Source organism: Podarcis gaigeae (genome assembly GCF_964106915.1).
Source record: "Podarcis gaigeae genome assembly, chromosome: 1".
In the NCBI taxonomy this organism is placed as follows: Eukaryota; Metazoa; Chordata; class Lepidosauria; order Squamata; family Lacertidae; genus Podarcis; species Podarcis gaigeae.
The window spans coordinates 50,527,790-50,552,505 of record NC_139678.1 but is presented as its reverse complement, the minus strand read 5'-3'; the positions used below and the strand labels follow the sequence as shown (position 1 = coordinate 50,552,505).

At 44.4% G+C, this 24,716-nt stretch overlaps 1 protein-coding gene across 1 annotated transcript in view; it reads left to right on the top strand.

Moving 5' to 3' along the window:
* LOC310852216 (uncharacterized protein) overlaps positions 1-24,716 on the top strand; it is a 34,416-nt gene that overhangs the window by 8,468 nt on the left and 1,232 nt on the right. Inside the window, exons 6-19 of the mRNA XM_083755220.1 lie at positions 349-2,036; positions 7,537-7,681; positions 10,521-10,684; positions 12,248-12,272; positions 13,414-13,464; positions 14,743-14,848; positions 15,842-15,978; positions 16,844-17,149; positions 17,978-18,088; positions 19,641-19,767; positions 20,059-20,226; positions 21,298-21,471; positions 23,190-23,368; positions 24,606-24,676. Of these exons, the coding sequence (XP_083611346.1) occupies positions 349-2,036; positions 7,537-7,681; positions 10,521-10,684; positions 12,248-12,272; positions 13,414-13,464; positions 14,743-14,848; positions 15,842-15,978; positions 16,844-17,149; positions 17,978-18,088; positions 19,641-19,767; positions 20,059-20,226; positions 21,298-21,471; positions 23,190-23,368; positions 24,606-24,676 (3,452 nt within the window). The remainder of the gene's footprint in view (positions 1-348; positions 2,037-7,536; positions 7,682-10,520; positions 10,685-12,247; positions 12,273-13,413; positions 13,465-14,742; positions 14,849-15,841; positions 15,979-16,843; positions 17,150-17,977; positions 18,089-19,640; positions 19,768-20,058; positions 20,227-21,297; positions 21,472-23,189; positions 23,369-24,605; positions 24,677-24,716) is intronic.

Below are 24,716 nucleotides of genomic sequence, written 5' to 3'. Positions count from 1 at the left end.
TTAGAAATCCAATTTGCATCAAAAAGATTAAGGAAGCAGTGTTTCCAAAGTGAGCCTTACAGAAAATACTGAAATATTCCTCCCCAAAGTCTAAACTTTTAGGATATTTAAATTCAAGCAGAGTCCCCTAGCTAAAACCAGCTATGTTTCAATTCTCAGAAGCACTGCTTTGATAACTAGTGGGACTTCTCAAGCCTCTGTGCTCAGCAAAAGATCTCTGTTCAGCACAATTGAGGCAGTGGGTTGGGAGTGGAGCAGTGCATAGAAACAGATGTCTCACCTTGAAGTGTCAATAATTACTTTGTTTTCTTTGTTAAGGGAGCTAATGGTTACTGGTTCAAATTGCAGGTGCTCTTGATATCCCCAAGGTTGTGGAGCAGAAAGCCAGAGCCCATTGTCTTCCTTTGCTGGATAAGAAGCTGCCATTCAAGCAACCTCCTGGCCTGGAAAATGATCACAAGAAAAGGAATGAAGATGGGTTCCTGCAACATGAGCTCAGGGACTCCAAGGAGCAGCATGGAGAGAAACAGCCCATTGTGAGCTGCTCTGTGGCTGAGGAGGGTGGAAGTAAAGAGGATGGTGTGCTGCATCCTCAAACAGAGCAAGTGAATGCGACACTATCCAAGGTAAAACCGACTGACATGTGTTCACAGCCGCCCCCATCCAGTGCAATTCAACCCAGTGCTCACTTGGCTGAGAAGGTGGAGGTGTTGAGGGGCCAATCTTGTGCTAAAGGAGCCCCCAGTGGATGTGCCATGTCTACACCCAGGGACAGGGCGGAGGAGCAGAGTGAAAATCCCAAGCAGGAGGTAGTGTCTCCAAGCAACATGGGTGGTGCTGCACAGCTCAAGGAGGCAGACCACGAGCGACGACACCGGTGCGAAGAGTGTGGCAAAGCCTTCCTGCAGCTTTGCCACCTGAAGAAGCACCACTTTGTGCACACTGATCACAAACCGTTCCTGTGCACAGAGTGTGGCAAGAGCTATAGCTCGGAAGAAAGCTTTAAAGCGCACACACTGGGCCACCGAGGGGTGCGGCCATTCCCCTGCCCACAGTGCCACAAGAGTTACGGCACCAAACGGGACCTTCAAGAACACCAGGTGCTGCACACGGGCCAGCGCCCTTTTGTATGCCCTGACTGTGGAAAATCCTTTGCCCGCCGGCCCTCTCTTCGGATCCATCGCAAAACCCACCAGGCTAAGGAGCCAAGGCCATCTGCTGCCACTGCCGCCTGCCAGTGTGTGATATGTGAGCGGCAGCTGGCCAACCCTGGGTCGTTGCGCAACCATATGCGGCTGCACACAGGGGAACGCCCGTATACCTGCCCCTACTGCCCCAAGTCTTTCCGCCAGCAAGGCAATCTCCGTGGGCACCTTCGGTTGCATACAGGGGAGCGTCCCTACCGCTGCCACTTCTGCGGAGATGCCTTCCCGCAGCGCCCTGAGCTGCGCCGTCACCTGATCTCCCACACAGGTGAGGCTCACCTGTGCACAGTGTGTGGGAAAGCACTGCGTGATCCCCACACGTTACGGGCTCACGAACGTTTGCACACAGGCGAGCGCCCTTTCCGCTGCCATCTGTGCCCCAAATCCTATCCTCTGGCCACAAAATTGCGACGCCACCAGAAAGCCCACCACGCTGACAAGCCGCACCAGTGCCAAATTTGTGGCATGGGCTACGCCCTCCCCCAGAGCCTGCTACGTCACCAGCTTGAGCACAAAGGAAACCTAGATGGGGATCCATCCCAAAGGGGCACGAAAGCCCCCCAGGAGCTGCCAGCTTCAGAGCAGCCAGCTGTGCTGGTAGTGCACTCTGTGGACAGGGCAGGGCCTGGAAACCACACAGAGCTCCTTATCACCAGTGATGGGCACTATGTTACTGCACAGCAGAGCTCTGCCAAGCACAAGAACGTCATTGAGATTGCTGTCTCAGACACGGAGAAAGAATGCATCATTGTGCAGGAGCAGGGCTCCACCAGTGACATGTTCATTATTCAAGAGGGTGTCGGTTTTAGCACAGTGGCGGAGGTGGTGGAGGTGGAGACATGACCGTCAATTTTTTTTGCAGATGGCATTAAAACATCTTTGGAAGTCTAAATGTGCTCTTTCTATGTGTTTGCAAGAAAACAGCATGTGGGTTATGAAATATCTACTGGGATGTCTAGAAGGGAGTAGGTGACTTCAGTTTGGCCAAGGCTATGGCTGGATTCCCACCATCATTTCCAAAGCCCGCAAGCCTGGGCAAAAGCCTGATAGATGAGGCTATGCCTGGAAGAAAGCCTTCACTATGCATCTTTTCTATACTATCAGAATTTGTTTCAAATTGATCCACTGTCAGGAACTGTACCAGTTCTGCTTGCGTGTTACATACGTTTAGTGAAAACGTGGCAAAACTGACTGAGTGGAGAAGATTCTGCAGATTCCCACATTATACACATATGGTCCAAAAATTAATGCAGTAGAAAGTATATCATTTTTTAAAGTAAAAGAGCAGGAACTTCCAACAATTTTCTGAGGTGTGCAAGGATTATGTCAACGCCAGTGAGGGTTCAAAGTTCTTTAGCTTCAAAGGTATAAATAACAGGAAGCTAATGCCCCTGACTCATTTGCCCAAGCTGTGCTTAGATGTGCTTTAACTTGATACTTGCTGCATCTGAGTAGGGGATGAAACCATCAGATGCCTGCTTTAATTACAGTTAATAATAATAATAATAATAATAATAATTTTTTATTTATACCCCGCCCTCCCCAGCCAAGGCCGGGCTCAGAGCGGCTTACAAGCAATAATAAAAACAAGATGAATGATTACAGCTTAAAAACAAGAATAAAATACAACATTAAAATAATGGAACATTAAAATATTAAAATGTAGCCTCATCGCAGGAGGAGAAGGAAAAGAAAGAAAGAGGGGGGGGAGAAAGAGAGAGAGAGGGAGGGAATCAAATTGGCTCCAAGCCAAAGGCCAGGCGGAACAACTCTGTCTTACAGGCCCTGCGGAAAGAAATCAGATCCTGCAGGGCCCTGGTCTCATGAGGCAGAGCGTTCCACCAAGCCGGAGCCAGAGTTGAAAAGGCCCTGGCTCTGGTTGAAGCCAATCTAACTTCTTTAGGGCCTGGGACAACTAGGGTGTTATTATTTATGGACCTTGAGGCTCTCCGTGGGGCATACCAGGAGAGGCGGTCCCATAGGTACGAGGATCCTAGGCCGTGAAGGGCTTTAAAGGTCAAAAGCAGCACCTTAAATCTGACCCTGTACTCCACCGGGAGCTATGTCAATGTTAATGACAACATTGGCTAAGATCCAACTCCCACATTTCTTGGTAATATAAGCAGCTCTCAAAAACATTGCGGTGGTAGCACATGCAGTCAATCGTGTGACTCAGACAGAACATAAAGGTGTTTCTTTTGCCAGTTATACCTCTCCATGGGCTTGTGCTGGTGATGCTGTGATAGTCACCATGCAATCTAGCCAAATTGTGGTTGTTGGTTATGTATATTATTACCATGATGTGGGGTCCTGACTGCCCAGAGACTTTTGTTTGATACCTACCAAGACAGTGTTTGGGTTTTGCCCAAATCAACACATTGCAATCTGAGTGAGAATTGTAGATCCCAGAGTGGCTGCAACTGTAACCAAAGGTTTGCTTTTAAAATCAAACCAGTTCATTGGAGCTGGTAAATATAATCTCAGCAGTTGCTATGTGTTGCTGGATTAGACCACTTCATACTGCAGGAGCAAGATTCAAATGGAAGTAAATCATTCATTCACATGGAAGTAAATCAATAAGGAAGAGCTTTGCTATGCCTGTAATGCATTTCATTACAGTATATAAAAACAATGACAAATGAAATTGATGCTTAATTACATTGTCTCGATTTAACATAGTACTTTGCCAAATTTTCTACTTTTGTTTTGTTTAGCTTTTCCTTGACAGTGAGTATCACAGACTTCCTGTCAGGAGGTCATGTTGCACCATAGTGTTGCAATGTATAGTTAGTAGTTTTGGTCCAAGCTAATTTGAATTAATGTTGGATGGGAATTTTTTTATTTTCCATTTTTGTATCACTTTATGCGGTTGTATTCACTACTTGAGAGTAATTTTCTTCTTCCCAGCATCCTGTGGTGATAGGCCAGTCGGGTATTTCAACACATAAGAAACTGAGCCAAGAGAGTCTGAATTGACCAAAGCCAAATCAAAACTTCACAGCTGGGTAGAAATTGGATTGCGAGTGTCTGTGGTCCAATATGACATTTCAACAGTTCTTCCTTAGTGCTTTGCTATTTCGAGAAAATACATTGAGGTTTGCACTTGGGTTTATTCATTCTCTAGGTGGCTCCCATTGTCAACAATATCATTTATTATATGGTCAGGGCCTCTGCAAAGTGGTGTTCATTTACCACATGCTTCTTTCTTGGATACTTAGGATGGGCCAGCTGTCATTTGGTGCTGGTAGCAATAGGCCACATAACTACACTTGTTGCTTTTCCTATGGCTCTGCTACCCCCACATTTCCAAACTGTTTTGATAAAGTAAACAGATGCTTCAGATTACAGTACTGACTTCCTGCTGTTGGGCTCACCCAGTGGTACATTTACAAGCAGTCACAAAGGAAGCAGTCTTTTGAGGCAGTAGGATTTGGAGCAGTGATCTAGAATGGCTGGCATGTATGTTTTTTGTCTTTTCCATGAGAGTGGTGCAGCTTTTCCATGTATCAATATTGACACAGCTGCAAAGTGACTTGCTGATGCCAAAACCCAAGAAATCCACGCATGAGTCTCAATCTTCTGTCATTGCTGATGTGGTGTCAAGCACGTTTGTCGGTTGCACTGATCCCAACCAATCACAGATTGGAGGGAGGTGTCTTATGCCATTCTTTTAAGCATATGCACTTGTTTGTATGGTGCACATGGTTTGAAAACAAGGGGTTGGGGGTCCTGTGATAATGCCTCAGACAAAAAAATCTCTTTGAGCCACTTATGTAAGAGCTCGAACACACAAGATAGTTTACTATCTTTTGTGTCATGTTTAGAAGGTGGCGAGAATTAAGCAGACTTGGGTACCAGTTTTTAAGTTACGAAGTTATTGCAAAGACCAGCCTGAACGTAAACAAGTCAAGGAGAGGTGGAGCCAAATGGAGATAGCCTCCCATCTGAGATAATTGAGTGGCCCTGCTTCCCATCTTCTGCTGCAACCTGATGGATTGGCAGTTATTAATATTTACTAGATCTGTATGTCAGAATGGGAAAGAGATTATAGCAGATGTTATAAGGTGAAAAGGGGACTTGTTCAGGAAGTTAGAAATGCTGAACTAAGGAGGGCTACTAGTCTGATCTCAGCCTTCACAAAGGTTCAGGTTTGAGAAGAAAGCAGTATTGTAGTCTTGACAGTTTGTGAATGTTCTTCAAAAGTTTCCCTTCATACATGGGCCAGAACTCTTTGTCTGGATGTTCTCCTGTGGTTGAACTTAGGCTCTGCCTAAATATCCCAGTAAGCTAGACCCAGAAGTGGACATTTCTCAAATCTGTCTGCTTTATTGTGTGTTAGAAAGAGACTCTGTGTTCTTCAAACTCTGCAATCTGTTGGAGGTGGGGAATGTGCAATTGCTCTTTGTACAAGTGGCCAAAGAGTCACTTCCCAGCTACCCTAATGCTAATATTTACTTGCGTACAATGGAGATAACAAATACTGACTAGAATACCATTACAGAAGAGAGACAGAGAAGAGGGAGAGAAAGGGGACTGAGATTGATAGTTCTCTAAGCTCCTCCTACACTTAGTTTGTCTCAGATGAGGACAGGGTAGGGACCTGTTTTACTAAACGGTGGACTAATTTGGAATCTCCAAAGACCTAAATTCCAATTGATGAATTTGATGTTGCTAATTTCTTTTGATCAAGAGTATATGGCTCAGATTATGGCCTTAGGCTGCTACTAAGAACTTCAAGATCTAACTGTACTGACTCCTAATTTAATTATTTTATCAGTGGGACTCATCTCAATAAATTTGAAGATAAGAATTGCTTTTCTGGATTTATCAAGTCCAGCATTCTGTTTCTAGTAGCCAGTCAGATGTCTCTAGAAGCTCATAAGCAAGGTAATAGTCACTCTGTGGTGTTTTGTTCATCTGATAGTCAGAGCTGTGCTGCCCCTGAAAATGGAGGTTCCATTTAGCCAGGGCTATTTTCAGGGGGAACTCACTCAAACTTAGTTCTGGCACCTGTCAGGTGGGTGCCTTTGCCATACTAAGAGAATGAGGGAGGCTTTCATGGTGGGTTCTGGCACCTTTTTTTCTCGAAAAGTAGCACTGCATTGAACTAAAATAGACTTTGATGAACCTTGCCTTTATTAATTTGCCTAATCCTTTTAAGAAGTTGCCAAGCTGCTAGTGACTATCCTCACATCTTATTGTCTTACATTATGTGTGAATAAGTGCTTCCTTTTAAAGTCCTGCACCTAGTCCATCAGCTACACTGAGTGTACATAAGTGTTATGAAAGCAGAAGACATTTCGCTCTAGCTGCTCGCTTCAAGCAATCATGATTTTACAAACTTCTGTGTTCCTTCTTAAAGTAACATCCCATGTTCTCAAGCCTATCTTCATTTGAAAGGTGCTCTGAGCCTTTGAGTTTAGCTGCCTTTCCATACCCATTTGAACCCAATGAAGTTTTTGTATTCAATTTTGTATATTGTATTCAATGAATATTGAATATCGTGTTCAGTGAATACAATAGTTACTCATCTGTATTCACCTTACAGGACTTGCACTACAATCTTGAAGAGTTTATGACATGCATCTGTTTGAAAATTACGTTTACCCATTAAAAGTGGCTGTTCAGTATACCAAATATTTGTTTTAAGTTCATTTATGTCCAAACCACAATTAAACGGGGAAATTTTTAAAAATACAAATGAACTGAAACAGGATGCAAATATTTAATGACTTGACTCCTTGGTGTCTTTCATCTGTTCTGACTTCTTTGACTCCTCTCCAACACACATATAATCAAGCATCTCTCTTTGGGCATTCAGAAAGAAGTCATGGGGATCTCATTGGATTTTTGCTGAGAGACATCCAAGAATCAAAGAATTATAAATTGTGGAAGGGAGAAGAAATTCAGTCTCTCAGTGTATTCTAGAACAGGATCACACAAGTAAAGACAGGGAATAGACCTTTTGGCATCTGGATTAAATATCTGCAACAGGAGGGTTTTCTAAACAAATGGCAGTTCCCTTATTTTAAGCCAGGATAGCCAAATGTCCTCTGCTTTTTGAAACAATGACGTAATAATAAGACGTGCATATTGTTTCCTAATATCAGTCCATGTTTATTTGGTGTTCTGAGACCACAAACAATCTAAATGTATAGATGGAATTGTTCTTGTTCCATTGGTTGCTTGTGCCACCAAGGCACCTGAAAGCAAAAATGCAAGGGAGGGAGAGAAAAACCAGGATGGGTGAGATAGTGAGATCCTCAAACTTACTGTCCCTGACATACTGTGACCTGGTTCCTGTTTCTTCATCCTGGTTCAACATTAACCCAGGCTGGGCTGCAATCGTTCTTCATCCATTTCCTCTGCAATCTTCCTGCAGTCAGGCACACACGCAATGGGACAGAGCAGAACCAGAATGCTGAGGACCCTTCTCCTTGCCATTCTTCTGGACCTCTCACTGAGCTACAACCAGGGTAAGGAGAGGAAGGGAGGGGCGAGTTTGAAGAAATCAGCCTGCTCAGCAGTGAACAGGCAGCAATCCTAAGAACATGTGCTAAGGAGATTAATGTTGAAGTCTGCGGTTTCTAAGAAAATGTGTAGGCTTGTGCTGCAATTGACTAGTAGAGCAGATAGCAATACTCATTCTGTTGGCCTCCTACATTGGAAGTTCAGTGTGGCAGATCAAGCATCCAGGGAAAATGGGAAGCTTTATTATACTGAGACCATTGGTCCATCTATCTCTTATTGTTTACATTCACTGGCAGTGGCTCTCCAGGGTCTCTCCCAGCCCTATCTGGAGATGCCAGCAGTTGAACCCAGGACCTTCTGCATGCTAAGGGAGGCTCTACAACTGAGCTACAGCCCTGAATCCCAGCAGCAGCCCCATTGAAAGAGACTGGCATGGCATGGCTGAGATGGAGAGGATGTGGCAGGCATGTCACTCCATGTTTCAGAGACTCCCAGCTTTGGAGCAGGAAGGATCTCGGGTGATAATTGAGCAAAGATGGTGGAGGTGGGGCAGCGCTGTGCCAGAACTCTCTCTCTCCAGACCAGTTATCATTTAGCTTTTGTATTTGAGTATGCCCATCTGAATAACCAAACACACGGGAGTTACATCCCATGATAGTGTGTCTTTTTCCATGCTTCTTGCTGAAAGATTGATGGGATGGGGGGGAGGGGAGGTTCCCCAATGGACGCCTCTTTGTTGGAGTTCTTTATCTTAACAGGTAGGCTCTTCTTTACTCTTAATAGAGTTAGCAGGAACATAGCACTTACCAAAATATTAAAATGTACTCCTCAAGTAACTTTTTGAGGAGAGGCATGTGTATGCAGTTTAACCATTTCAGAAGCAGGGTGTGCCCTCTGGGTTGTATCCAACTAAACAATACATCAAGTAATGCATTGAAAAGAATTGTCATATGTTCTTCATGTCTATCAATTTCAGTGGTTTGCTTTGGATACAGCCTTATGCCTGCTATGGCAGCTTCCTAAGCAGCAGTTGTATTAGTCTATTGCAGCAGCCAAAGCAACAGAGTCTTGTGGTATCTTAAAAAATGACACAGTGGACTCTTCTGCTAAATTGTTGGCCTTCAAGCTGCCACAGGGCACCCTGTTGTTTCTCTCTCCAATAGAGGAGACCTGGTCAGAAACCCTGTCTCACCTTTTCCTAACCTGAGACCATTCAGATCTTGCTGGACTACAGTTCCCATCATCCCTGACCGTTGGCTATACTTGTTGTTAGGCTGATGGGAGTAGGAGTCTGACAATATTGGAGGGCACCAGATTGGAGAAGGCTGCCTCTGTTCCAACCCAACCCTTAGCTTGACGCTTTCCGCTGTGGGGTAGCTCTGTGATTCTTCTCATCCTTCAGCAACCATTGCTAGACCTTAATCAGATGGAGGGGGATTTATACCCCTACCCATCCCACAGACCAAATTTGATGGGTGGGTAGGGGACATACCTGCCAATCAGCTGATGTTACAATTATGTCAGGTGACATGGTGCTTTTAACTCCCTGTAATCAGCTGGTTGTTGGGTGTTCAAAGCTTCATGCAGGCCTCTGAAAGGAGCTTGCAAAGAGCCATGCCCTATGCTTTGAGGTCCCAGCAAACAGCTGATTGTTGGTGCTTCAAAAGACAAGTGTGCAGTTCTTCTGAAGCCCCACCAATCAGCTGGTTAGGACTTTAGAAACATTGAACAGTCATCTTAAGGAGCCTCTTTTGTTCCAGCCTAGCTTCCCTTTTACCTGCTCAAACCAGACATTCCCCACCCCTGACCAAGACTGAAAAGTTCTAATGTCTGAATGTGAAAAAGGGAAATGAGAGGACTACAAAGGTTCAGATTCTGTGGTGGGCAAACAGAGACCAGCACACGTGCCAGCAAAGAGGCACACAGGACGAGGGCTGAGTAAATATGTTTTTCTGTGCAAACAGGAATAGGATAAGTGTCCAGAGAGCAGAAAGAGACCTGCCATTTGGAAGTGGTCAGTTCTGGGCACAACCCTGATACTAAACTGAACAAGAGTCTTGGTTCTACCACCATAAGACCAAAATAGACTAGAAATATTATTTTCTATTTGGTGCTTTGTGAATACTTTTTTTCTTATTCCAGCAGGGTTTTTTTATTGAATTCTGATTGTATAGTTTAAACTCATGTTTATTCCTATTGTATTGGGTCTCCTGCACACTGCTTAGAAATGACTGCAGTCAAGAGGCATGCAAATGGTTGAAATAAATAAATGTCATATAGGTGAAGATTAGGTGAGAAATTCACACTGGGTTGTATCCAGCGCTGCACACATGGAGTTCCACTGACAGTAGTGTTGGATCAGCCCCATTGAGATCTAGAAGTGAAAACTGGGCATTTGACAGAACTTCCTGTTTTGTCTGTTGTAACACAAGACTGTCAACGGTTGGGCAATGCATTACATCTGTAATCAGGGAGCTGGAGCCTACAAAGGGGAGAGCATTGTAGGAATGCAGAGCTGATATCCTGAAACATGCAACATTATACTGAAAACATGGCAATGGCTTGCCCTTCTCCACCATGTGTGGTGTACCTCCGTGGGCTGAATCATCTGGAAATTTTCTTCGTAGCAGTTTTCTGCAGGTGCCCAGTTCTGCTTCTGGACCACTGAGGTCCAGACTGTGTCATCTGATCCGTCTGTGTTTGTGTTGTGGTGGTTAATCATGTCTCGGAGGAGAGGGCTGGCTGTAGGGTACTTCCCACTCAATGGTCCTTCAGAATTACAATTGCCCCAGTGAATGAGCCTCCACGCTAAGGACTGACTGATGGGTGTTCTGCTCTTGCTAGTCTTTCTCGATCAGAAGCAAGCACTCTCTTTGCTGAAGCGCTCAAGGCGAGCCAACAAAGGATACCTAGAAGAGGTGCGCAAAGGCAATCTAGAACGGGAGTGCCTGGAGGAAGTGTGCAGCTATGAAGAAGCCCGTGAAGCCATTGAGTCTAATGCCCAAACAGTAGGTATCATTCCATTTTCCTTCCTGCAGAACAAGGCCTGTTAACTCACATATTCAAGGGCCCAGCAACCATTGTGAGGATTTCACAGTGGATTTCTTCTTTAATTCCCCAGTCTCCTTCCAGATGTTGTAATTTTATAAAAAATGTATTAATTTCATAACAACAAAAAGTGCAAACATAGCAAAAAGAAAAGAACAAATAATAAGGGATTTAAACCACAATGCATCACAGCTTGGAAGGACAAAGTACAAAGACCCAGCGGAGCTCTAAAGGGATAATAAATTGTTCAAACAAAGATACCCTTTACAAATAATAAAGAGTTATAAAAATAAATCTAGGAGGCTTAGTTTGGTCAAAATCAAGTATACACTTCCAGAGTTAACACTAAATATGTTACTTCTGGTAAATTAGCCACCATAGCTGCTAGAGGGCTGTGAAAAAATTGTGTCCTGAGCTTTTTAGACTCATCTACCCATGTACTATCTGAAATCAAAGGGGCACATTGGTAGCCAAATGTGACATTTTTTCCAGCTCTTCTACACCACTACATTTCTCAGATGTATGTCCCAATTAACTTCCCATCATGATTTTTGACTCTGGGCTCCAAATGAGGCATTAATAATAAATTTGTATAATATAGAAATCATTCCCTTTATATAATGTGTCGTATCTTTGACCAGTCATTCAAAAGGAGTCCGTTGTCTGGTAGCATCTCTTCTCTTAGAGGAACAGATGAGAAATGACCTCCACTGGAAGCCCAATAACCAAGGAAAGCGTTTATCCCCATACATGTTTTTATATATTCTATAGACAACAGGAACGGTTTCTGTAAATAATAATCCATTAAGCAATATAGTTGACAGGACATTATTGTAAGACTTCCCCTTGTTCCTAAAGACTGGGTGATACTATAGGACAGGCTTCCTCAACCTTGGCACTCCAGATGTTTTGAGACTACAATTCCCATCATCTCTGACCACTGGTCCTGCTAGCTAGGGATCATGGGAGTTGTAGGCCAAAAACATCTGGAGGGCCGAGGTTGAGGAAACCTGCTGTAGGATTTAAGTGAGGACAGGCCCGGTGCAGATGCCACCACCCTATTCAGCCAAACCTTAAAGGTTGTTATATTAAAATATACTGGCTAGCCATGTCAAAGATCTAAATTTGTACTTCTAAAATGGGTGGATGTTGTTGGACTACTACACCCATCATCGCTTGTCCACTGGCCACACTAGCTGAGGCTGATGGGAACTGGAGTCTAACAACATATGCAAGGCTGGCTGAGGGCTTGTTTAATTCATGCAGTAGTTACCCTTGAGCTATATGCATCTCATAATTGCAATAGATTTAATTTGATGGCAGAAGCAAAATCAGATGTGTCCTCTCTCTTGCTGAGTCATGACAATCATATCTCATGCTGCCTCCAAAGAGCTCAGAGTGGTGTCTCATCCTGACAGCTTACAGGGTAAGACCTTTCTAGCATCAGCAGTACTGTAGAACTGCATCAGTTGACTTACTCATTCTTGGGTATTTCTTTCTAAGTGAGTACTTTTGTTTTGCAGGATATATTCTGGGCACAATATTCAGGTATGCATGTCTAAAGCTCCTGTCAAATACCCTTGCTATTTGTATATTATTTACCACTGAACCTTATTCCAAGATCTGGCTTTCACAGGCTCTGGAGAATTATGTCTCTACGTCAATGGCCAGTATTAGCCTTGCATATCCCAGAGCAGCAGTTCCTGCAAATACTTATTTGGAGTTAAATCCTTTGAAATCAGCAGAACATCTCCAAGTAAACATGCATAGGATGATAAAGTTGTAAGCATAATAGTAGCATATCTTAATTCTTCCTTCTTCTGTTCTGTCAAATATGGTTCTGTCAAGACCATATTTGATCTTGGAGCTCTTGCTGTGGAAGTCAAGTAATTATCACCATGCCAAGCTTCAAAGTTTTTCATGTTGCTGCTCTTCATCCATTCATGTTTAGTTCTTGGTCAGCTGGACTTGGTCAACTTGCATCTCCTGCTGCTGCCAATGTCCTCCCACCCCTTGGCTAGATCCTTCTTTCGGCATAGGATTGATCCTTTCAATCTCTCTCCCATGCTATTTGCCTATCCCTAAGCAACACATCATATTCATTAAGATGGCACTGGCAGCAGCTGCCAAAGGTTTCTTACTGGCAAAGCTGGACCTTTCATCTGTTTTAAAAATGGAGAAACAGAAACTTCTCCCTAATTCATCCTTGCCCAATGTTTGGGTGAAATCCAGTGTCACGTGACATCTGTGCAATGGGAATTTTTGCTTCTCTTTCCCCCTGAAGCCCCCATAAATCTGCTGTGGGTGGTATCCTAATCCTCCACAGCAGATTTGTGGGATTGGCAGTGGAGAAGAGAGGAAGGAGATCTCCTGCTGCACAAACGGGAAGTCAGTTACACTGGCAGACAGGCACAGTTGGATTTCACCCCTTGGGGGCTTTTGGAGCCACAAAATGAGAGTTGCTTTCCTATCTCCCAATGGCTGTGTGCTGCTCTCAGTATCAGAGAGGCAGCATGCCTCTGAGTACCAGTTGCCGCAAATCACAAGTGCAGAGAGGGCTGTTGCATTCAGTCCCCCTTGCAAGCTTCCCATGGCCAGGACTAGGTGGGTCTTGGCGGGTCTGATGCAGCAGAGCTGTTCTTACAAGCTGAAGATCCCTTTAAGCTGAATTGTATTATTCTCTCCCCAGTATGTAAGTCTCAGAAGCAGCCCAGAACAGCTCTTGATGAGTGCCTGAAAGGTAAGCAGCTTAAACAGTGAATCTGTGATGCCCTGGCAGTGGTGAGTACAAGGAATCTGCTTTCTCTGAAGAGACTGGAGGCAAATTCTAAATAAGGCAAGATCACTGAGAAGCATTCCTCTCAGGGAGTCCCTCTCTCTTTCCTAAACTCGCAGAGGGACACTGCTGCAAACCACATTTTAGCAGATGTGCGTGATTTATATATCATTTATTATATGCATTGCAGTAACTTGCACCCCCCGCTTTCAGGATACAAATCCTTGCAAGGTGTCTTAAAGGAACATTGAACTACACTCATAATTTCACAATAAACAATATGAAGATAGAACAAGTCATCAGGATTTTTGCCCATAGGGCAGCTGGTGGCAGAGCGGGGCATGGGGGAGACCTGCTGCCTAATGTAGACACTAACAATACTGTAACTTGTGAGAGAGACAGGATGGGTTTTGAAATTCATGTAGTGTAAAAGATATGGAGCCAGAGCCTGGTTCCTTGCTGCACATGCGTATCTCTAAAAACAAAAACATGTTTGTCTCCTGCAATGTGTGATGTGCCCAAATATCACTTTGGGTTATCTGTTAAGAAAACCAATTAGCAAATATAATAAATGCATAACATTATTATAGTCTGTAACAAACCCATTGCAGGGATATCTAACCAATTCCACCAGTACAAGGATTCCTGTTTATTGGATCCAGCCCTCCTCCCCATATGAAATAGAGAAATGTAAACAAAATAAAAATTGCCAAGCACTTTCTTCATTTTCTTTTCAGCACCAAGGGCAGCCTAGGAGCAAATGTTGTATATTGAACATAGTTCAATGGTTTTCCATGTTGATATAATCTTCAGAAGAAGTTGCACCCTGAAAGGTGACCTAAAATATATATAAAGAAATATAAATACAATAATATAAAGGCCTGTGTTTGGCTTGGGTGCCAAATGTGTCTTGATGAATGAACTATTGCCTATATGAGTGGTCTATCTCAAACTCTCACCACTGATAAAACATGTATTTTCAAGCACAGTGTTTTCTCTCTGTGTTCTTTCTACTGACCCTTTAAACACAATGCTTTTCAATGGAGTCAGTTCCCAGATTCAGCTGCCCCTTCTGAAGTGTAGAGCAATCAAGTGTAGCTAAACCAGGGGACATAGAAGCACCTCTGAACTAGCGCTTGTTATGTGTATCAGCCTACATCCAAACCACTGAGATGTCTTGACTCTCTGAATATGCTGCTAGCTGTTCCATTTCACTGCATCCTGTATTTTGCATTCCAACAGGTGACTGTGTCAAAGATGCAGGGCAGAATTATAGGGGATCCATTTCGTTCACTAAGTCAGGAATTGAATGCCAGTACTGGTCGAGCAAATTTCCTCACAAGCCTGAGTAAGTTTGCTTGCTTGTTTGTTTGGAAAAAAACAAAAACATTTCTGTGCCACCCTTTGCTTGCAGGGTCAGCCTCTGAACTGGAGGCAACTCAAGCCTGACTTCTACTTGCCTTCACACACCACTGGATGGAGAGACTGAGCAGAGAATAAGGATCCAGTCGCCTGCCCATTGCATCTTGGGCTTTAATTGGAAGCACAAAGCGCAAGGGAATATTGTACAGGGGAATATTAGTGTGCTCTAGGGAAAAGGGGGATCTGCAGGTGCGAGTAGCATGACAAGAAATGTGAAACCTCCCCCCCCCCAAAAAAAAACCCCTTTGAAATATGTAGAATTTCTATGGCAGTTCCTGGGAAGAGAAATTATTGAGGAAAGGAGACGAAACCTTTGAGAATCACTGAGTTAACCATGTAAACAAAACTTTCAAGGACTAGCATCCGCGTCATCATGAGTGCAAGAAGTGTTATCCTCAGTTATCCTTGGTAGGGGGAATTGTAAGCAATGTGGTTTGAGAGGAATGAAAACAATGCGGACGACAGGGACAATTGAGTAAAAGCTTGAATGTCTTCAGATAAGCACAGCGGCCCTTCCCAATAGCCGTGAGCCGCAAGATAGCCAATGGAGGACATGCCCAGCCAATTGCATCAGGGGAAGGGGGGGGTGGAATCTGAAATCTGTGCACACGCATATGTGCATTTTGGCGTACATGAACATGCAGTGTGCACATGCTGGGCGGGAAGCCATAGCCAGTCATAGCTTGATGTACGTGCACAGTGAAATGCAGACATGTGATTGCTGTACGTGACTATCTGTGTCTGGGCTTCACCTCCTTTTTCTTCTTCCGAGGGAGTGCTTTTCATGTAGAACATGTCATAAACTGCAGTGCAGTCCTTTTGGACGCAAGATCCAGAGTTCCCTTACTGCAAGCCCAAGTATAAGAGAAGGGATTTTCTGTTTCCCTGTATCGCTCTAATGTATCGTGCTTTCTTTTAGCTTCAACACGACAAGCCATCCAGGTGCCAACCTCACTGAAAACTACTGTAGGAATCCAAACAACAACACAAGGGGTCCCTGGTGCTACACCCGAAACCCAGTCGTGCGCGCAGAAGAGTGTGCTGTACCTGTGTGTGGTGAGTCTAGTGCTGATGCTCCAGGTATAATAGTAGCAGTAGTAGTAGTAGTAATCTATTTATACTCCACCCATCTGGCTGGGTTTACCCAGTGTCAGGCTTCAGGGACTCAGCTTCCCCCTCCCCCCCCTTTGACAGTAGATAAGCGGAACAAAGCAAAAGGCGTCTCTTACCAGTTATAATTTTTAATGATCACAGCAAGAGAAAAAGAATCCATTTCCAGGAATGAAGGTGCTCCCAGTTAAGGGTTCTACCCACTTCCCCCCAGTCACCAGTCACCACGTCACTTCCGCATCTTGCAACCTGATCTCGCAACCACTGTGCTTTCTGAGCAGCCACCTTATCTGCTCTCCTTGACCATGGGCTGAGTGAATGGACGCTTTCCAGTGAAAGGGGGTCTGTTAACTCTCTCTCTCTCTCTCTCTCTCTCTCTCTCTCTCTCTCTCTCTCCCAGTGTTTCTTCTCCTAGCTGTTCCCCATCCAGTATTTCCCAGCTTCTGCCTTCTGAACTATGTCCCTCTGCAAACCACTGTTCCAAATCTATACTGTCCTCCTGCTCCTGGGAAGATTCAGGAGCAGGGGGAAGGGGGGAGGCTCCCACCATTCCTCTTCAGTGCAGCCCTCCTCAGCACAGTCCCTGACACCCAGCCACTCTGGGCGGCTCCCAACACAATAAAACATCAAACATTAAAAACTTCCCTAAACACGGCTGCCTAAAGATGTCTGAGGTAGAGTTTGATTAGGTCCCTCCTTTCAATTCCAGGCATATGTGCACAGCTTCCCTTCTAAAACCAATATAGATACGGTGAAGGAGAACTTCTTAAACAAAACGATGGTCATGGTTCCCTTGCTCCTCGTTTTTCAGGTGAGAACCGGACCTCGGTACCAATTTCCCCAAGGACCCCAGCGCAAGAGCAAAAGAAGCAAGGGCCTTGTGTGCCAAACAAGGGGCTGCAGTATACGGGGACCCTCTCCGTCACCATTTCCGGGGCTCAGTGCTTGCCATGGGCCTCTGAACAAGCGAGAGTGATGAGCCACGGGAAACCCTTCCATGGCAATACTAACCTGGTGCAGAATTATTGCCGCAACCCTGATGAGGACGACGAAGGTGTCTGGTGCTACATCAACCATCCTAACGTGACCTTTGACTATTGTGACTTGAACTACTGCGGTAAGGAGCCTGCAAGAGACAGGCCTTTGCTTTTTGTGGTAAAGAGGAGTTTCTTAAGATGAGACAGGAGGATGGTTTATGTGGGAGAGCCAGATGCATGCTGGGAGTCATGTATGCATGTTGGTATTGGTGTGCACGTGTTGAAAGCTTCACACGGATTTGATGGGCTTCCACTAGCTAAATCGCTTTCTCTGGTGGCTTGCAGGTAGGAAGTAGATAGGGTGGCCAGGAAGAACAGAAGGCAGGACTTTTGTGCCTTTTAATGGTTATGTAGAGCTGCAATGGGCAGATTGCAGGCTTGCAGGATCTACCAGTGTGTGTGTGTGTGTGTGTGTGTGTGTGTGTGTGTGTGTGTGTGTTTGACCCCTGAGGTCCACCAGCCAGAGCCAAGTGCAAAATAATGTCCCAGCCAGGCAGACATATGATAAGAATGCATGTTGAGCCCAGGAAGTTGTGATCAGTAAACAGAACCACAAACCACAAACCTGCTCTGGATTTTCACCCAATCACTCTTTTTCATCCTTTCAGAACATGGCATGGGAAGCTTAAGTTATTGCTAGACAACTGGGAGTGAGATTGCGAATCACCCCCAAGACCTCCCCACAGATCCCAATCTTTCTTCTGCCTACCCCTCTTGTAGAAAAGGAGATGGCCATACAGGAAACACCTGCTGAACACCCCCCCACACACACATAACTTTTGAAAGTGCAGGAGATAGCCCCCCGCCCCTGCTTGTATCTGGCCATTGTAGAAAGTAGATTTAGCAGGAATGAAGAGACTGACTCTTCTGTGAATTAAGTTCTTCTCCGCCCTGGTCTTCTCTTTCAGAAAGTTTTGTGGATGATTTCGATTATGAGGATGAGCAAAGAGCAGGCCGGACTACTGTCCAAGAACACAAAACCTTCTTTGATCCTAAGACGTTTGGTCAAGGTGAAGCAGGTGAGAGGGCCAAGATAAAGTCGAAAGAAAGAAAAATAACGATTAATTAAGCCACAGCTTCTTTGTACAACACATTGCTGAATTATCGGACCCTTTTTTAATACTGTATTGGCACAGGGGCTGGAATGGTTTCTCTTCTTGCTGATTGTGGTTACTGGCTCCACCTTGTGGTCAAAGGCAGAAAAGCAAGCAGGCTCTTCTAGAATCCAGTTTGCTTTCCTGCCTTCATTGAAGCAGCCACTTATACGGTTGGTTATCTCTCCAAACTCTCCTCAGGCTAATTTTTTCCTAGTTGGTGTGAATGTTCTTGTTTATCTCATTTTTGGAAAATTATGGCATGGGTTGGACCTGATGAAATCCCATTTCTCCTGTGGCCCTGACTTGCCTCGGTGAGGGAGATGCCGTCTGATGAAAGAACCTGATGTCAATTCAGTGCCTGCTGCTTCTCAAGCACACACTGCCTGAGAATGGCTCAACCCGGTTCTGCTGAAACAAGAAGCAGACTATCATTTTTGAAGAGGCAATTCCTCTTGAGTGAATGGGGGGAGGGAAATGTCTCTTTTCAGACAGTGGCTGCTAACCACAGTGTGTAGGAGGGGCTATTAGGAATATATCCCCCCTCATATAATCAGTGGCACCTTTTTAATTGATCAGAAACTTTCCAAGCACTCACAACCTTCCTTGTACACCTTTAGATGCCAGGCGAAAACATTCCTTTTCAACCAGGCCTATGGCTGATTAACATCCTATATCCTTTTAAGTGTTTTTGTGGGAGGGGCTTATTGGTTTGTTTGTTTTATTATGTATTTTGTGTTCTCATTTTGTATTTTTATGTTGACTTTTATGAAAGACGGTATACTAACTAACTAACTAACTAACTAACTAACTAACTAACTAATAGGAGCCAACATTCACTAGCTCAAAAAAACAACAAAAAAAAAACCTCTGCCAGACCCAAGGACACAATGGTGTCACATGCTCTGACCTGTACTTGGTTGGCCTTGGTGCAAGATGCCACTTGTACTGTTGCAGTCACATGACCTGCTTCATTGTCCAAAGCTCACTGGAGAACCAAGTGTGTTTCAGGCTCCGCGGTGCCAGAGTGGGCACTTAGGGGTGATACTGTTGATGACCTTGTCCATTCCCCAGCGAGATCAGAGCTATAACAGAAGCATCTAACCAGAAGATCCCCCAGAACGTTCAGAAGGTGGGCTACAAGGGGATGCTCTCCCCATCCATTCAGACATGGTCCTATCCAGCCAGAGTTTCTTAGCATCCCTTAACCTAAGGGTGGAATAGCATAAGTCCGATAATCTAGCTGGCACTCATGTAAACCTTTTGAAAGGAATAAAAACAGCATTTTATATAGACTGTCCAGGACTGAACCTATGCTCCAAATCAACTCCCATTGTTCACCTTTCCAACGAGATAAAATTCCAGCTCCGGGTCAATGTCTTAGTCACCATCAATTATTATTTTCTTGTAGCAGAAATGCTAACTTGTTCATATTTGAGAACTGGGTAGTTACAGAAGAATGGATCTGTAATTCCAGACTGTGGTTCCCGTCCTCTGTTTGAGAAGCAGCACGTATCTGATAAGACTGAGCAGGAGCTGCTGGACTCCTATCTGGCAGGCCGAATTGTGAAAGGATCCGATGCTGAAAAAGGCAGTTCCCCCTGGTAAGCATAATAACTGAAATTTGCTTATGTTCCTTTCCCATGCCTGTCTACTCTTTTGCATGGATGGGTGACCTTTCGGAACTCCGTAAATGGCACTAGCAACTCTAGGAAGAGACTTTTGCAATTTGTGTTTCTGCCTCGTTCTTCCTTTGAAGCACAAGAATGGCCTGTCAGTGCAGTAGAAAGATGCTAGTCTGTTTTGTTCTCTGCAGCCTGTGCTCTGGTCATGTGCTATTTCGGCTAAGACACTGAGCCTTGCTTGCCTCTCTTTCCCTGCCTATTTTGTTCTAGGCAAGTGATGCTGTTCAGGAAGAGCCCCCAGGAGCTGCTATGTGGAGCCAGTCTCATCAGTAATCGCTGGATCCTAACTGCTGCCCATTGCATCTTCTACCCACCTTGGGACAAGAATTTCACTAAAGACGACATCATTGTACGGATTGGCAAACACGACCGGAAGGTGTAAGAGATTGGCAAGGAAATTATAAATCTTTCAAATTACATACTGACCATAGTCCATAAGAGCTCTATATAAATGCCTCTTTTCTATATGGGAAAAGAGAAACCATTTGGGGACGCAAACAAAAATCCTAGAATTGTAGAGTTGGAAGGGACCTTGAGGGTCATCTAGTTCAACCCCTTGCAATGCAGGAATCTCAGCATCTGTGACAGATGGCCATCCAATCTCTGCTTAAAAACCTCCAGGGAAAGAGTCCACCACCTCTTGTGGGAGTCTGTTCCACTGCCAAACAGCTCTTGCCACCAGAAAGTTCTTCCTGATGTTTAGTCAGAATTGATTCTGGGCATGCAGAACACTAACCATGCTTCTAGGTGTCAAGGGAAATCTTCCAGGATGCAAGGTGCCATGCATCCACACACTAAATTCAAAGTATGCACATTTTAAGTATCATTCTTAGGCTTGCCCCACTATGCTAAATGGTCAGAAGTCCCAGGGACTTAGCATTTACCCAGTTTTGGTTTCCTTTGTATGGAGGTCTCTGGAAGGTTATGGCATTTTTAAAGTTTATTGACAAATATACAGGTTGAGCATAGATTTAGGAAAAACACACTAACAGAAAGACAGTTTGATTGCCTGATCTCCAGAGAGAGGCAACTCTAATGAAGGCAATTTCTCTGAACTTGAATAGCCCATAGTCTTTCTGCCACACTGAAAACTATAGTCTCCTTTGTCCCCTTGCCCAGAAAAAAAAACAGACCTAGATTGCATCATTCTTACTTAGGAGAGGGGGTTATGCTTATGACCCCACTTCTATGATCTTTCATTCCTATCCAGTACATCCCAGAGTGTTCCTGTATCAAAAAGAAATCCCTAGCAATTAGTTCCCATGGAGACACATTATCTGAACATACAACCTGTATTTTTTCCCTTTGCCACAATTAAGGAGCCTCCAGAAGTCCTATTTCACCATCTACTTGGCTTGGGCTTATTGTAAACTGTAGTCAAGTTGAAGGCACCCTGATGACAGTATTTAAATATATCAATTGCTTCTCTTTTTTTGGGAAATGTTTCAGCTATGAGAGGACCATGGAGAAAATTATGTTGATAGAGAAAGTCATCATTCACCCCAAGTACAATTGGAAGGAGAATCTAGACCGGGACATTGCACTGTTACTACTGAAGAAGCCCGTTGAGTTCAGCAACTATATACATCCAGTCTGTTTACCCACTAAAGAGATTGTTCAAAGGTAAGGAGACAGAAGGTGATGGTTGTAATGGGAGCAGCCCCATTCAAAATGATAGGGAACCTGTCAAGTTAAGTTAGTGGTTTGTAAACCTTTGGTGAGGGGGACAGTTGGCCCATCCAGACATTGTGTCATCACCTAAGTAGATTGTGAGTGTCCTCAAACATGCATCTTCCCAGTTTTACCCGTGATAAAATCTGGAATGGCAGCAACACTGGGAAAAGGCAACCTTGGGATTGACTAATGAATCCCTTTCTGCCTTCCACTGAAGGTGGGTTGTCTTCACTAGCAGGATGCAAGTTGTCACCAGGCCTGGTCCTATTAGGCAGACTGAGGCAGTGGATGCTGGGTGGTAGGGAGCAGCAGCAAGATGTTTGTGTACCACTCAAGCTGTCCTGCATCTTCTGAGCTAGCCTGCTGTCCTCAGACATGGTAGAGGACCCTGTCCTGTTGCCATTACTGAAGTAAAATCCAAAGACTAGTCCAGTCGGGTTTTCTACTTGGGACACCATTTGGTTCTTTGCCTCAGGCAGCAAAATTTATTGGACAGGCGCTGGTTGCCATGAACTGAATAAGGCAGACAAATGAAGCTGGACCATCTTATATATAGGACACAACCGTTCATATTTTCCCAGTAGTAGCAGTAGCTTCAATAGGTTCTTTATTAGAAAACAGCATGCAATATAACTGTTAGAAAAGGGTAGGGTGCGGCTAACCTACATGATATTGAGAGCTTAAAAGTAACCTTAAATAAGTCCCACTTTGGCTTACTTCCAATTTAAGTGTGCAGAAGGTTACAACTCAATTGCTTCATCTACTTTGGCCTCTGGTTCCACCAATCATTGGTATGTGGCCCCCAGAAGACAGTTTATGAGGGTATGTGGCCCTCAAGCTGAAAAGCTTTCCCCACCCCTGCTTTAAGGGTTCTGTTTCCTGAAGGGAGTTGATATCCTAGCAGAAGGATTTTAGGAAGCTGGCTGGACACACACTTCCCAGCCATTTGCGCTGAATTAAAAAGTAGAGATGGGCAAAGAGTACAAAAGGAATAGGGAGCCTAAGTTTAGACGGATCTTAACCGTGAGTGCCTAGTCCAAAGTACTGATTGCAAAAGGAGCCCCATGTGCAGACCTGGGGTGGAAGATCTGAACCTTAAGACAAATGATGGATTTACTGGTAGGGATGGTGTTTGTTCTTCTTGCCTAATAGAATGCACATGTGGCAGCTGTGTGCAAAAGAGGCCGAATGCAGAGTAAAGTATGCGTGGTTTGTACATCCACAGCCATTGCACCTTGTAGGCCAGGGGTCATGCGCACATGAGACAGACAGTGTGTGTTTAAGGAGTGTTTCTATTCCCACAGTTGAAGAAATACAATGAGAGCACAGCCAGTCTGGAAAACTCGGGATTTTGCAAAGAGCAAAATGGAAACATCCTGTTTGATGTAACTTGCCATTTATTGCTGGAGTCTAGCCTTGCTTCCTTTCCTATGTGCTCTAGATACCTACAGAGGACTTCACCATGGGTGCCTTCCTTCCTGTAGCACCCTGGTCTCTGCTGAAGAATTCAGCACACACAAGAGACACCAGTTTTTTGTTTGGAGCAGTGTAATTAGGATTAAGACAAACCATTACATATACATAACAAAAGGAAACATGTTTTGCCTACAAATGTCAGCCAAAATGATTTTAAGCTACTGGGGTTTGTGTTGTTTTTTGTTCTGTAGCCTGATGCTAACGGGATACAAAGGGCGTGTGACTGGTTGGGGAAACCTACAAGAGACATGGACCTCTGGCAGGTCACCTCTGCCTGGCATACTACAGCAGGTGAACCTCCCTATTGTGCCAAGGGAAACTTGCAAGGCATCCACCAAGATTAGAGTCACAGACAACATGTTCTGTGCAGGTACGTTTTCTTTAGCATCTGATACGTTCTTTCAACTGAGGGAGAAACTGGTGAGGTTATGTATCTGTGTGGTTGGGAAGACTGAAGGAAATGCTAACAATTTCAACTGGAAGTGAGCCCAAGCCACATGTTTCAAGGGAAGGAGAGTATGAGCCAATCTGAACTGGGATGAGAGATGATTACCACTGTAAGACAGCCGGAACTCTCCTTCGCCATATAAATACTCCTACCACCAATCCCTTTGGCTGGTGACAATCTGAACTCCCAGACTGGAGAATCTTGACAAGTGGCGTCCCCTCACAAACTGGGTAATACCTCATAGGCCTCCAGCTGTGTCTAAGGGAGGGATATTTCCCTTTGGTCTGGCTAGTACTGTTCCCCAAGTGAAGCTGCTGCACAAAATAGGAAGACCCATAAGCCTACATGATGTCCTCTAATTTAATGCTAAGGAAGGGACCACCAGTCAGGTGAGAAACTTGGCCAAGCTAGCACCAGGCCCTGAGCAAAATTGCAACAGGCCAGGAACTCCCAGCCTGGGGTGGGGAGAGGAAATAATGTATTCATGTGGGCAGTGTGATGAAAATCCAGGCTAGACACCAGGCTGTGCCTTTGACAAAGCTCAGCTAAGAAGAAACACAAAGTAGGCTGAAGCTCAAGAGGTGAGACAGGAGTGCTTCATACGTTTAGCAGGTATTTTGCTTGTATCCTGTACATATGAGGCAGATATACACATGGTGAAGCAAATACATGGAGTGATAAAAATAGGCTGCAGAGATCCATAACTGGGTCCCCTAGTATCTGAAGAAGTGTGCATGCACACGAAAGCTCATACCAAGAACTGACTTAGTTGGTCTTTAAAGTGCTACTGGAAGGAATTTTTTTTGTTTTGACTATGGCAGACCAACACGGCTACCTATCTGTAACTGGGTCCCCTAGCATATCTGATCTACCTCACATTGCTGTACAGAAACACACAGTCCAATCCAATCATACTGAAATGACAATAAATGGAAGAATAGTGAAAGCAACAGGGAAATTTATGGAGCTAGATCCCAGTTTTAGTTAACTAAGGGCTGATCCCCACTTTCTGGGAAAATATTTCTGGTTGCTTGAGAAGGCAGTACACAGGCACTGATTTCTAAAAGATTAAGTATCAGAAGGTGAAAAGCAGCAAAAGGAAAACAGAAGAGATTGAATTCACTAGTGTCAACCTCAAATGCCTTTTCTTGTTGTTTAGGGTACAGCCCTGAAGATTCTCAAAGAGGAGATGCCTGCGAAGGTGACAGTGGAGGCCCTTTTGTCATGAAGGTATGTGTAATGCTCCAAGTGACGTAATACATCAATCTCA